This window comes from Diadema antillarum, unplaced genomic scaffold, assembly GCF_040938485.1.
Source record: "Diadema antillarum isolate AM-2024a unplaced genomic scaffold, OU_Dant_1.0 seq00000876_RagTag, whole genome shotgun sequence".
Taxonomy (NCBI): domain Eukaryota; kingdom Metazoa; phylum Echinodermata; class Echinoidea; order Diadematoida; family Diadematidae; genus Diadema; species Diadema antillarum.
The window spans coordinates 1,541,503-1,556,996 of NW_027271740.1; the positions used below are offsets into that span (position 1 = coordinate 1,541,503).

The 15,494-nt window shown below is 37.6% G+C and overlaps 1 protein-coding gene across 1 annotated transcript in view; it reads left to right on the forward strand.

Moving 5' to 3' along the window:
- Positions 1 to 15,494, forward strand: part of LOC139740743 (double zinc ribbon and ankyrin repeat-containing protein 1-like) — a 76,573-nt gene that overhangs the window by 24,166 nt on the left and 36,913 nt on the right. Inside the window, exons 8-14 of the mRNA XM_071651311.1 lie at positions 734 to 847; positions 2,225 to 2,326; positions 3,353 to 3,475; positions 4,118 to 4,276; positions 7,725 to 7,938; positions 12,362 to 12,465; positions 14,808 to 14,973. Of these exons, the coding sequence (XP_071507412.1) occupies positions 734 to 847; positions 2,225 to 2,326; positions 3,353 to 3,475; positions 4,118 to 4,276; positions 7,725 to 7,938; positions 12,362 to 12,465; positions 14,808 to 14,973 (982 nt within the window). The remainder of the gene's footprint in view (positions 1 to 733; positions 848 to 2,224; positions 2,327 to 3,352; positions 3,476 to 4,117; positions 4,277 to 7,724; positions 7,939 to 12,361; positions 12,466 to 14,807; positions 14,974 to 15,494) is intronic.

The following is a 15,494-nucleotide window of genomic DNA, read 5'->3' on the forward strand; positions in this document are numbered from 1 at the left end:
TAGTACTGCATAAAGATTCTCCAGAGAGAGTTTCATGTCATAAGGTCAAAGGTTAGGTGAATATGTCACAATTTCACTTTTCTTGCAAATGGTTCAATGTATCTTCATGGAACTTGGTACATACGCATGTACTGACTGGCAGGGATTTTCATGGGAATGTAGGAGTCATGGGTCACTAGTCAGGGGGTCAAAGGTCAAGGTCAACTCCTCAAAATTTTACTATTTCCCTCATATACTATTATATGCAATGCTTACATTAATGTTTTTAAAACTAAAAATTGATATATACATGTATTCCCTAATGGAGATTCTCTGAGAAATTTCCAGCCAGAAGGTCAAAGGTTAAGGGTCAAAGGCCAGGTTTGAATGCGAAAAACATATATATTTTATACTGTAATGACACTCTTTCTTCATACCATGAAAATAACTCAATGCATAAACTTATAAAAGGGTCTGTCAGAAGTCAAGTAAAAATTCTCAATTCCCCAAATACGGGTACCTGCACTCTTAGACAATTAAAGCAAACCTAGTTCGAGGAAAGTGAACATTCAAGATATTTCTGACAAACCTGTCATTTCAATATTTTGTCAGTTTTGTGAAACTGTCATAACACATTGTGAAGACATTGTACCATACACCTATTGGGAGAATCATGCATTATGGCGGAGGCATCAGTCTCCATAGCGACATTTCTAGTTTTAACATTTAATTCATTATGTTTATATTCCTGCAGCTTGGTATGTGTGTTGGATGTCATTCAATGATACCACTCAATGTCTCAAAGTGTTTGGTGTGTGAGACAGATATACCTCCACAACTTGTTCCACAGGCCTCCATCAAACTCAGGGTAAGTTTTAAGAAAGACTTTCTCATGAAGGGTACCAGGGTGAGTCATGTGAAGAGATGTCCTCCCACACTCCCATGGCTCTTCATATGACTCTATCAAATACTGGATCACTGAATACAACATAAAAATCTCTTATTGATAATGCTACTCTGATGTTTCTTTTGTAAAATGCCAAATGATTTTTGAATATTCTTGTGACTAGATAGTACTCAGTAAATTGTGAGACCAACATTCTTCTACTGCACACAGTGTACGTCTTTACCTCATACATCAAGAGTTTACCAAGATATATGCACTTTACATATCAGACTGTGCATAATCTTGGTTTGGTGATGCTGCCTCCGATGTTCTGGTTTTTACAGGGTCAAATGGAGTAAACATGTTACATTTCTGGATTAATTTTCTTGAAAACTCATTAACCCGTGGAGGATGGTTTGATTTTGCTACAACATGCATTTCCCATAGACACCTGCCCGAGTATACTCGGGACTCGTCCTCAACGGGTTAAGAGATGCAGTATTGTGGAAATTACACCCAATATTGCTTTTGGTAATGCTGCTCTCAGTGTTCTGCCTTATATAGGCTCAGAGGTCATATTGTAGCTGGTGTCTTGTTGAGGTATTTCAGTCAACTTCTTATAATTTTTGGTGTAGCACTGTTACAAATTGTACTTGTTTATTTAAAAAAATTGGTTGAATATTTGAGGGTTGACTTGTCTTCACTCTACTGGCCACATTTCTTGATGGACTGAGTTTATGTTTTGTACAGTTATAACAGTCAAATCTTGTCCTGTACTAGTTTTCATTTTGCTGCCCCCATGTTTTGCCTTGTACTGAATCAAAGACCACCACCATGGTACCTTTCTTGTGTGTCCGCTTCCATCCATATTTCTTTACATTTTTTCTTCAAAATTCATATGTACTTGCATCATGATGAAATTGAATAGACCCCTTGTCCTCAGTGTTGTGCCTTTCATAGGGGCACAGATCTTACTTTGGTTGGTTTCTTGTGTGCGCCACACAGGTAGTGTTGAAATTTTGTACTCGGGTGTATTATGGTTGAATCTAGACTCCTGTTGTTTTGAGTGATGCTGCCTTCAGCATTCCATCTTTTATAAAGCCTATGGTCATATTTAGGTTGCTGACTGTATACACTACTGGACACACTTTTTGCCTGTTTTTTTGTTTGTTTAATTTTCCACTAGCATGCAGAGCTATCATGGTAAACATGTAACCCCTATACTAGAAGTAGAATGTACTTCTGTTGCATGGCAGTGGATATTTCTCGTTAGTTTAATGACTATCATTATAACTATTACTATAACTATTACTATTATTGAAATCAATGTCATTATCATCATTATCATGCCATTTATAGGACAAGCTGGTGTGTGATGAATGTGGTACAGGGAATCCTGCCAACATGGAGTACTGTGTGACTTGTGAGTACCCCTTGACAGGGGCCAGCAGGCATCTCAAGGTAGGCACTATTCAGCTGCATGCCATGGTAATCATCAATCGACAACAATGCTAATACCAGGTAGTCATATGCTCCAGGCAGATTATTTAATTCCAAAATTAAAAACAAACAAACAAACAAACAAACAATTATTTTATGTAAAATATATGTCATTCCTTAAATTTGATCCTTAGTGTTTATATATATTTTGAAGACTTATACCAAACTTGAAAGGATTTATTGTTAGTAGAAGGACATACAAGTTCAAGTGAAAGGGGTAGCCCCATGGGGGCCCAATTGTACAGGGTAGAGGCCTCCAAAGGCCTAATCTATGTGACTTTTAAACATTTTTGTCAGAGCCAGTAGCACAGCTGGTATTGAAATGATCATTGTGATTGTGAGTCCCACACTCTTCAAAGCTGATTAAAGCCATGCCAGGCAGAGAATCATGCATGATATAAGGGTCATTCAGTCTTTCTTCATTAATATCTGTTTTTCTGGAATCGTACAACTGTATCCTTGCTTGAAATGGAATCTAACATGGAATTGACATGTGTATTAAACAGTGAGGATTCTCATGTGAAACTTCACAATGATCTACATGAACTACTTGATCAGATTTTAGTAGAATATGGCACAAATCATCCTAGAGGCAATTGGATTTGGTCAGTCAAATTAGAAACACATCCTATGTAACTTTATTACTAGTACCTCTGATTTCTATAAACAATGATTTAAGATGCAAGAATCAACTTAGACACAAATAGACAGTGAACCTATTTATAAAGCTTAATTTAAAGATTTAATGTCAATATTTAGAGCATTTCAGGGACTGGGCAAGTTTTAATAAAACTTACAGGATTCTTATGTGTGCTGTAATATGGCACTGCAGATGAAGCGTGATAAACAGCTGCGAGGTCAAAATTTTCTACTTCGTAAGAAACTGATTAATAGAAATCCTAAAACTTGAAAATACTACAATGCCTTGCAAGTGTATTTGAATGAAAACATATTAAAGCAACATATGCTTGTCTCCTCTGCTGACAGCCAACCTACAGTCAGTATGCTGCTCCTCCAGAACCAGGGCAAAAGGGTCGGCTTTTGTGCTGCAGTAAATGTGGACGTGTCAACAATAGTGATGCCAGATACTGTGATTGGTGTGGAGCTAAGGTGAGTATCTTTGCTGTATTTACCCATTCTAAATCTGTGAGTTTGTAATCACATTGTAGCATGCCTCATTTCATTCAAAGTACTGACATGCAATGCTCTCAAGAAATATCATTTCACGTGGATTACTACAGCTGATTTTGTAATCTCATTTTGTTATCACAGGAATATGAAACATTCCAAAAAAAAAATCTGTTCTGTGTTGTTATTGTCAATGTTGATGACAGATATTGAAGTTATCTCAGATTGACATTGCAGTAAGAGGCTAAAAAGCAAAAATTACAAGGTGTCATGGAATGCCATTCATGTTATTACAGTAACGCTTGAAGAGATAGAACATATCCAAAATTTTTTTTCAAACCATCTTTGATGATTTAGAGTGAAACAGATATATAAGTAGATCTGGGGGGCGTTTCATCAACGAGTTCGTCGGAGGTTTTCACCAACAAATTTGCTATCAGCCAATCAGACGCAAGGATTTCGGTAGCTTTTAACAGTTGTCAGTGTAAATCACTGACAAAAAGTTTCATGAAATGGTCCCCAGATATGTCATATAAGAAATGTAAAATGCAACGTTGATATTTGTGTCCTAATCTGATGTGTTAATATGAAGTCTTATCTACATTGTATGTTGACTACCCACAGCCAGCACCAACCACATCTCTCTTGACATGCTCCCGATGCAAGGCTGCTAATCAGGCCTATTCCTCCTTCTGTCATTCCTGTGGTGTCCTCATTGAGCCTCCTCTTAGAGCTGATCCCAGAAATAGTAATATAACGGTTGGAGGAAAAGCCCCGTATCAGGTATGCACATGTGCCTTTATATCACTCAAAATCTGGAGAAAACTTTATATACTCTACGTCAATATCATTCAATTTCCATGTACATACAACCTTTTGGTAATACAGGGGAAACTTGATATAACGAACACTGCTATAGTGAGATATCTGCTGTTATGAGGAAACTTTCGCAGTCCGAAATGTCCTTCCACACAAGTCTATGTCAAACGATACTCGTATAGCGAGATTGGCTGTTACGAGATACAATTGTAATTGCTATAATGAGATAAATTTGTGATTTTCAAAATATAGAAAAGCATAGCTACTAATCCTGTTATAGTGAGGTAAAGCAAAATCTTTTTGGGTAAAGCTTTACTTTGCCTGTAAGATCATGTTCGAAGATTCTATACCTACAGCATGATGCGACACAAACTATGTCTTGGTCATGTATTTTCTGCAGTGCACTGCATTTTGTACACCTACATGTGTGTGTGTGTGGGCACACATGTTTGTATACTAAATTATATGCACTGACTGTACCAGAGTATGTATGGCTCTATGCATCCATCTATCATCATGATGTAGCAGGTGTGAGGCAATCTGATGTTATGATTGGCTCTCTGCAAGGGAATTCCCAATCTTCACACACGTGTGCATAATGAAACTAGAAAAGCACTCTGAGAGCGCAGACCTCCGCCAAGCATGCAGCTCATTTCCACCACTGATCTTATTCTTCCATAGAGATATCAGTGATTTCCACCCATACGTATAGCATTGTGTGCTGAAAGTCGCCGGATTTCCCAATATAGAAGCCTTTGTTACGTCTTAAACCCTCAGCTGCACGGCGCGCCTTGCCCTAGCAGAAACTAGAGCACGCACTTTAGTGCGCGCAGCACATGCAAACCTCAAATGCAGCCTGAACTCCCAAGTTCATTGACCCTACCTGCCAAAATACCAAAAATCCTTCATAAATTCCCCAAAAATTCTCGGATCACTACCAAAAGTTAATTTTTTGATACTTGTATCATTCTCAACCTTTCCTGCAAGTTTCATCCCAATCCGTTAACTACTTTTTGAGTTATTTTGCACACGGACAAACTAACAAACAAACAAACGGTAAATGAAAACATAACCTCCCCCTTGGCGGAGGTAATGAATGCAAAATGTGTCTCACACGCAGAGCTGGCAAGCATTAGCTTGTTCAAGTCTTCACACACAACACATGCTTGCCAGAACCGCATACCAATGAATTCACAAACGATCATGACACGATCGCACACAATCTGTAGATTTACAAATTCAACCATTCATTAAGAAAAAATTTTTTTTTACACATAAAGGAGAGTAATTCTGTCACACACATTGCCAGGTTATGAGTATCAGTTGAAACATGATCTGTAGTCCCATATGTACAAATTCATGTTTTTATGGTATGTTAATTATGCCTACTAATATAACAAGATATCAGCTGTAACGAGGAAAAGTGGACAGTCCCGACCTTCTCGAGTTTCCCCTGTATACATACATGCATGCAAACATTCCTAGAGTGATCAGTATAAATACTTGTGTATGTACATATATGTTTATGATGATGGTACAGTATACAACAGAAGTGAGTACACACCATGTGAACATTTAAAAATTTGAATATAATTCTTTAAATTGTTTGTTTTATCTCACAAGTCTCACAGAGATTGTAAAAATGACATTGAATGATATGACTTGAGACAGAAAACTAGTATTTATAACCTTAATTTTGAAATATTATGCATACTTGAGAAAATAATGGCAACAAAAGTGAGTACACCCTGTGTAATATTTGCATGGAAACATGGTTGAATCTGGAGTTTTATGGTCGACAGCACTGTTCATAATTTTCCTTAGCACAAAAAACATGTTGATATGACATAGCACTGCCTTATAATGCCCCTCTGCATTCTTTTATCTGTGTTTCACTCCTGTTTGATGACTTCTTGGAGTGGTCAGGGTTTGACTCACTTTAATTCTTGTATTCCTCTGTGCATTACTACTGGTGTGACTAGTGTGGTCAGGAGAAATCATCGAACATGCAACTGATCCCCTTGCTAACTTTTCAGAAAAGCAGTTGGTTGTGTACATGCATGGAACACAAACTCTAGGTCACTACCATGTAATATCAACATGTTTTTCATGCTAAGGAAAGTTATGGCAAATGCAGGGACCATAAAACTCCAGATTTGATCATATTTCAATGCAAATACTACACATGGTGTACTCACTTTTGTTGCCACTATTTTCATGAGATATGCATAATATTTCATAATTGAGATTACGAATACTAGTTTTTGCGCCAATTCCTGTCACGCCAGGTCCATTTTACAATCTCTGTGAGACTTGTTATTTAAAATCAGCAACTTGAAGAATTACATTCAAATTTTCAAATGCTCATGTGGGGTGTACTCACTTCTGTTGGATACTGTACGTATTCATTTACATCATCTACAGTAATAAATGTATTCACCCAGCAGCTCATTTGATATTGCCCCTCAATCACCTCTTCAAATTAAGTGAATATGACCATCATAGATTCATTACCCAAAAATTGGAAAATTTATTAATAGATTGTTGAATAGGAACAAGACCCCTTACGCTTCATTTACAAAGTGTTTTTCCAACTTTCCAACACCAGTGGTGTTATGACAAATAAGCAGTTGTGTCATTGGTGTTGCTTTAGGAAAACAAAAATGTACCACAAAGTATACAAGGATACCATAATATTTTGTCAGAAATGGTATGCAGTATGCTTTAACATGTTCAGTATATTTCTGTATATTTTTGTCTGACTCAAGATTTTATCCCTTTTTTTTTCTGGCAACACCAAATTTGCCATAATTTCTTTATTTTAAGGATCTCATGACTCCCTTTGTACAAGTTTACATATTGCACCCTGTAAAGTGGGCTAATGTACCATAACTTTAGAAAAAGGAATTATACTTGAACAGAACATAAATGGGGGTGATGCTTCCACTGTCAAATTATGTTCAACAACTAATAAAGTTGTCATGGTTGTAATGAATTCACTGTTTAACATTGTAGTGGCTCACTTTTGGAAACAAACTTTGCAGACATATGAAGATATTCAAGTGTATGAAAAGAACACAATTATTCAAACATTTTGAGAATGATGTTGTCACTGTCAAGAGATATGTGAACAAATATCACCAAACAATTGACTTAGGGGTTACTTTTGTGGGGAAATGCTGAATATAAGTCCAGCCAATCACAAATTTTCACTTCCTTTAAGCAGTAAGCATACAATGTAAATTTATATTTGACCCAGTAGCTTCATATTTACACCAAAGACTGGGAGTGTTTTGGACTATCCGGCTCAGATTTTTCAAATGGGGACATTGTCAAACAGTGTCTATAAGCTATGTATGTAGTTAAGTTTTCATCCTCATGTTTGTCCTGTTTGTGTGTCCTTCATATTTAGGTTGTGGACAAGAATGAAGAGCCATCATGGGTTCCAATGACCACACCCAAGAAAGAGCCCCCCAAAGCCTCAGCTTCCACTCAGACAGCAGGCATCTTCTACCCCTCCATGCAAGAGATGCACAAAAGGGAGGCAGAGCAGCAGGAGGCCAAGAACAAAATGGACTCAATGAGTGACCGTAAACTGACCCTGACAGCAGTTAGTCCAGGCAAAGGTGATCTTTCACACTAGTGTCGAGGGTTTTAATCCAGTAAATTGACACCTACATCCTTCTCTGAAAGCAAGTGGCATTTTGATGTTCCATGTGTATGCAGTAGACTGGAAACTAGTACTTTCTCCATTCCTTTTACTACTGCTACAATGAATCTTGCTACTTGTCTTTTCATGGAAGGTGTGCGTCAACTACCTGTACACTTGAGGAAAACCTAGTACAAAAACAACAACCCCCCTAAAAAAATTATATATATTTGTGAAATGTGTATGTGTGTGTGTATGTGTGTATGTATGTGTTTGTGTGTGTGTGTATATGTGTGTGTGTGTGTTGTTTTGTTTTGTTTGTTTTGTTTTTTCCACCTCCACCGTTTTCTTTTTGCCAATGTATGGGCAGGTTCACAGCTTGTTGACAAAAGTTCCAGGTTTGTGTTAACAGGACTCTTCACACTGAGCCAGTGTTAAGATCATCATTGTTTCTTCTGTGTATGAATGTGAAAGGGCCTTTCTGTGTTGATGTCATTGTTTGCAAGATTGAATGTCAAGGTAAGAAAAAAATTGTAACTTATCAACTCTTTACATATACATGGCGTTTCACATAATAGATGCAGATGCCAATAAGATTTACTGCTATGATATTACATATTGCTGAACAATAACATACATGTGCACTGAGTAACTGACATAGCATTACAGATATGCCTTACTGTGCCACACAAGCTTCTAGTGCCACTGCAGATTTCAAGCAGAAGTTGATATTGCATTTTTCTGCTCAATTTTCAAGTTGCTTTTAATGTAACAGTGTTAAGTCAAACAGCATAGTTAAAAGGCTTTGTTTTTATCAAAATTTGTTGTAGAAAATGACTTATGGAATATAAAGTTTCACATGTTGTCATGAAATAGTGATTATTATTGAAACCAGATTTAAAGACATCAAACATGCTACCAGTTCAATGAGTGGGACAACAACAACATGAATAACACATTGACTGGGACAATAACCAGAACATAACAACATGAATAACACATTGACTAGGACAACAACCAGAACATTACAACATGAACAACACATTGACTGGGACAACAACCGGAACATTACAACATGAACAACACATTGACTGGGACAACAACCAGAACATTACAACGTGAACAACACATTGACTGGGACATCAACCAGAACATTACAACATGAACAACACTTTGACTGGGACAACAACCAGAACATTACAACGTGAACAACACATTGACTGGGACAACAACCAGAACATTACAACATGAACAACACATTGACTGGGACAACAACCAGAACATTACAACATGAACAACACATTGACTGGGACAACAATCAGAACATTACAACGTGAACAACACATTGACTGGGACAACAACCAGAACATTACAACGTGAACAACACATTGACTGGGACATCAACCAGAACATTACAACGTGAACAACACATTGACTGGGACAACAACCAGAACATTACAACGTGAACAACACATTGACTGGGACAACAACCAGAACATTACAACGTGAACAACACATTGACTGGGACAACAACCAGAACATTACAACGTGAACAACACATTGACTGGGACATCGACCAGAACATTACAACATGAACAACACATTGACTGGGACAACAACCAGAACATTACAACGTGAACAACACATTGACTGGGACAACAACCAGAACATTACAACATGAACAACACATTGACTGGGACAACAACCAGAACATTACAACATGAACAACACATTGACTGGGACAACAATCAGAACATTACAACATGAACAACACATTGACTGGGACAACAATCAGAACATTACAGCATGAAAACACATTGACTGGGACATCAACCAGAACATTACAACGTGAACAACACGTTGACTGGGACATCGACCAGAACATTACAACATGAACAACACATTGACTGGGACATCAACCAGAACATTACAACGTGAACAACACATTGACTGGGACAACAACCAGAACATTACAACGTGAACAACACATTGACTGGGACAACAATCAGAACATTACAACATGAACAACACATTGACTGGGACAACAATCAGAACATTACAGCATGAACAACACGTTGACTGGGACATCGACCAGAACATTACAACATGAACAACACATTGACTGGGACAACAACCAGAACATTACAACGTGAACAACACATTGACTGGGACAACAACCAGAACATTACAACATGAACAACACATTGACTGGGACAACAACCAGAACATTACAACATGAACAACACATTGACTGGGACAACAATCAGAACATTACAACATGAACAACACATTGACTGGGACAACAATCAGAACATTACAGCATGAAAACACATTGACTGGGACATCAACCAGAACATTACAACGTGAACAACACGTTGACTGGGACATCGACCAGAACATTACAACATGAACAACACATTGACTGGGACATCAACCAGAACATTACAACATGAACAACACATTGACTGGGACAACAACCAGAACATTACAACGTGAACAACACATTGACTGGGACAACAATCAGAACATTACAACATGAACAACACATTGACTGGGACAACAATCAGAACATTACAGCATGAACAACACATTGACTGGGACATCAACCAGAACATTACAACGTGAACAACACGTTGACTGGGACATCGACCAGAACATTACAACATGAACAACACATTGACTGGGACATCAACCAGAACATTACAACGTGAACAACACATGACTGGGACAACAACCAGAACATTACAACGTGAACAACACATTGACTGGGACAACAACCAGAACATTACAACATGAACAACACATTGACTGGGACATCAACCAGAACATTACAACGTGAACAACACATGACTGGGACAACAACCAGAACATTACAACGTGAACAACACATTGACTGGGACATCAACCAGAACATTACAACATGAACAACACATTGACTGGGACATCAACCAGAACATTACAACAAGCAAAGACTGGAACACCTGATGCAACAGAGAGACCCCCACATTGATGCAAATGATAGAGTGCCACTGGACACAGGCTTTTACATGAACAACAACAAACAGTAGTACATTCACCAAAGACGCTCAACTGAAAAGACAGGAAAGTGCGCGCTAATCCTGTATAAAACAAATGGACAGCGCGCGGTCCTCGAGCGTATTTCGCACATCACCTGAGACCACTCAAAATCGCTTGATAAACAACAACAACAACAACAACAGTGCGTCTCGGGTGATGGGCGTCTTTGCCTGAGACGCGTTGTCTTTGAAGTTGTTTTTGTTGTTTATCAATCGTCTTTGATTGTGAGATCATGTTGTTGCCAAATTTTTTCCTCCTTGAAATAATCCTTATTACTCTAAAATTTTGTTCTTCAAAATAATCCCCTTAATCGAAAAAAAGCTATGACTATAATTTTTAAATCTTTTTAAGATGAGAAAAATACCACTACCTTTGGAAATAGATGATGTTTCTAGGTGTACTGAGTTCGTATTTAGCTCTCTTTTGTATCGTCATGTAGGGTAGCCATTTTGTGTCCATTTTTATCGTGCGCCTTCTTATCTTGTTATTTACTATCTTTGACACTCACTCTACCCCACATCGCACTGACTATTAACTTCAACATGCCAGATCCACACAACAACAACAACAACCTGATGATCATCTTTAGAAGCATAGCCAAATGCTCCAGTAGCTTACTAACACACCAGCAGAGGGCACTGACCACTCACAGTGAGCAGGCTCCTCAAGGTCTGCACAAAATGCTCAAATCCCCCAATCTACTTTGAAGTGTTTATCTCGTGATCTGCTGCTTAGTTTGTAGAACTCTGGTGAAGTTTGATCAGCTCTTGTTAAAGTAACCTCAGGACTATCACATTCTAACACTGCAAAGTCTTTTCACATTCACAAACTGCTTCTGTTGAAGATGATTTGTGAGCAAAGGTTCATATTTTTGTCCTTGCGCTTTATTTTACTAGACATCTCTGGTAGCAAGAGCATGGATGGACAGTAGTCATGGAGGAAGGAAATGCCATTGAATTACAGGTTAATGGATTCCACACATCATGAGCTTGGCAAACTTCATCATCAACTTTGGTCATACAGTTGCCAGTACAGAAATTAGAAGCAAACCCTATTAAAACAAGAATCTAGTCTTGACTAAAAGATTTCCTTGAAAACACAAAATCTCATGAAAACGGTCAAAGTGAATTGGAGGAATAATCATGGTCAAAGTGGGGAACCAGTACCCGATTCTGGCACTGGTAAATTGATTATGGTCATGTGCATTTGCTCTTTGTGTGTGTGCTTGTGTCAATAATCCAAGCAAAAAAAAAAAGAAGCTTTACATACTATGCCAAGATGGTATAAATATGTCATGACCCTGTGTGTCTCCCATTTTGTAGGGTACTGGAGGCAGCAAATGGACCATATATGTGGGCACCTGAAGGCACATGCCCAGAACAACCAAGATTTCAGAAACATGATTGGGGAACCTCGGATGGGCAAGGTACTTATAACGACTTTATGTCCAACTTGTCAGAGTATTGCCACATTTGTGATGTGGATCTTATAGACTAAAGGGATTCCTTGGATGTTTGTAGTGTTATAGGCAGGCCCACTTCTGCTTATACCAGAAGTATGAAATGAACTTTAGTATTAAAGGAGACATCTGTATGATTTTCAGGCTTTTGCATTTGAACATCTATAGAGTACACTGGATATAGTGTTACAGAATTTATATTGATTTCAATAGGAATAAGAATGTTTTCAAATTTCATAGCAAATCACAATGAACAGGGATGATGACATAACAGCTTCACTTTAAAGAATGCCTGATTGGGTGCTCATGGAAGCAGAACAAAGGAAGAAAGCATGCATGAATTCTATACAGGGGAACTTATTTAAAAGCAAGTGGTATTGCAATGGAATTGAATTGCTACACTTTTCGAATATGTGAGCCTCCTCTGTCATCATCCTCGTTCTATGTTATAAGTTTTGGGTTTTTAGAATATTGGTTTGTCTGCTCAAGGACAAATAAATTCCACAAATCTATACATGGCACTATCAATTTATACATTGTATACTACATAATGTAAAATTATATAATCATCTGGAATGTCCCTGTAACTGAGATATGAAAATGAGCTACCCGATGAAACCCATATTATTGGGGATATAATGTAATCTATGTAGGTGTTCCTGTTTGAGAATAGTCTGTCTGGCTTTTTGGAGAGCATACCCTGCATATATACACTATGCAAAAAAAGTAAGTTCCCCCCTAACATTTTTGGATATATCTCAAAAAGTATTTTACGGATTTTCATAATTCAAACGGGAATGGATAGGGAAATTCATTACCCATGGTACTCATAACATGAATGGCATATCACTGCTACCAGATATCATTATTGGTGTAAAAAAACACATTTTATGTCAAAATGCATGGGAAAAAAAGTTGCACTTCAGGCTATATGAAGCATATTGTATACATTTCCTATGTAAGTTGGCAAATGACCTTTTTACATTGTGTAATTCTCAGGAATTTCTTCAAATACAATGTGCTTCCCTACTAAACAGATGTTATGCATACTTTTTAAACAATAGGCCTTTTCAATATGAAAATGTTGGTAGAAGCCATGTGATTTGTAATTCCAATTTGGGTTGATCACATTAATGTGCCTATAGCCATTTTGCATCATGTGCTCAAGTTGTAGATCAGTTTGTGGAAGGAAATGGCATCGAACGTATGGAGTGGTCTGCAAGATCCCCTGACTGTAATCCAGTAGAGAATCTTTGGGATATCATTAAGTGGAAAGCGAGCAAGAAGGTGAAAGATGACACTTCACTGCAAGAATTTAAGCGCATCTGGCAGAGAGCATGGGGCCAACATTGAGCAGCGCCAAGTACAAACTTTGGTTAACAGTATGAGGAAGAGATGCCGGCTGGTCATTGAAGCGAATGGTGGACATATCAGTTATTAACTACTTCACTGTATGCTCATGAAAAGAAAGAGATAGAGAATAAACCATGCTTAAAAGTTCAAAATCATGAGTGATTGTTTGATTATTTGTGTAAAAGTCATTGCAAATCACTAAAGTGCAACTTTTGTTTCCATGCATTTTGACATAAAATGCATTTTTTCACATCAATGATTATATCTGGTGGCAATGATTTGCCACTCATGTTATGAGTAATAAAATTCCTTATCCATTCCCGTTTGAATTATGAAAATCCGTAAAACACTTTTTGAGATATATCCAAAAATGCTAGGGGGAACTTACTTTTTTTGTTGAGTGTATATATATATATATATATATATATATATATATATATATATATATATGTATATAATTTCTACATAAATGACTTTGAGTGTTAATGAATTCTACAAAATATGTAAATGTGCAATTCACAAGTTGCACATTGTTACAAATTCTAAGAGAATGGTTTTATAGTGGAGAAGCTAAAAAAATAGCAGTTTTATCAGTGCTGATAAAATCAACGGTTTTTTTTTTTTTTAACAATTTAGGACTTGTCCATGTAACGTGAAATGCTGAGATGTTACAGTCTGTATCTAAGACATGTAATTGTCCATTTGAGTAATGTATGCATATTTGTGGAGATGTTTCCTCTCAGAACATTACTTACAAACTATTCCATGCTCTTGTAGACACTGAAAGCATTTCAATGTATGAAATCCAGTTTGCATGTATGAATTACTACTGTGTATTGCAAGGCTTTTGTGCAGTATTTGATTGCTAGGAACAAACTAACTTTGTTATCAGGGTATGCATAAAATATGAATATGTTAGTAAACTTGTGTATTAATCCACTGTTCTCAATTTCTAGTTGGTAACAGCAGCTGTCCATGAAGATGGTTATGAACTAAGTCTGACAGTATGTTTCAACCTACGAGGATCAAAGGATGGTATGACTGGCAAGCCACTGGGCATCATGAAAGGAACTCTATTGAGTGATGTTACAGAGGGGAGGAGAGACAGTACTCCAAGTCCAGGTGAAGACCGATCCTTCACCCCCTCACCATGTGTTGTGCTTTCTTCGTATTCTGTGTCTTGTCTGATTTTTTTCTCTGCTGTGTGTTCTTTTCTGTGCTAAACTCTGTGTCTGCTGTACCCTCTTTCCCGTGTAATTGTTACTGGTATTATTATTATTACCCACGCCGATGAAAATCAGCAGGGGGTTATGTAAAGGGTTCCGTATGTTTGTTTGTTTGCGTTTGTTTGTTTATTTGTTTGTGTACGAGATAACAAGAGAACGGGTGAACGGATTTGCACCAACTGTTCAGGGAATGTTTGGATAGTGACAGAAAAGAATTGATTAGATTTTGGTGATAATCGGTTGACCCCTGCAAATTCTGGGTGACCTTGTACTTTTGACCCCATGGGGTGACCACTCCAAACATTTTCCCGTTTCTTACTGTGCGATTTTCCGCTACCATACGAAAACAGAACTCCCAGACGACGGACTTCGCTGCTCAAATGTTCGTAAGAATTCTGAAATTTATGTTTATTTTAG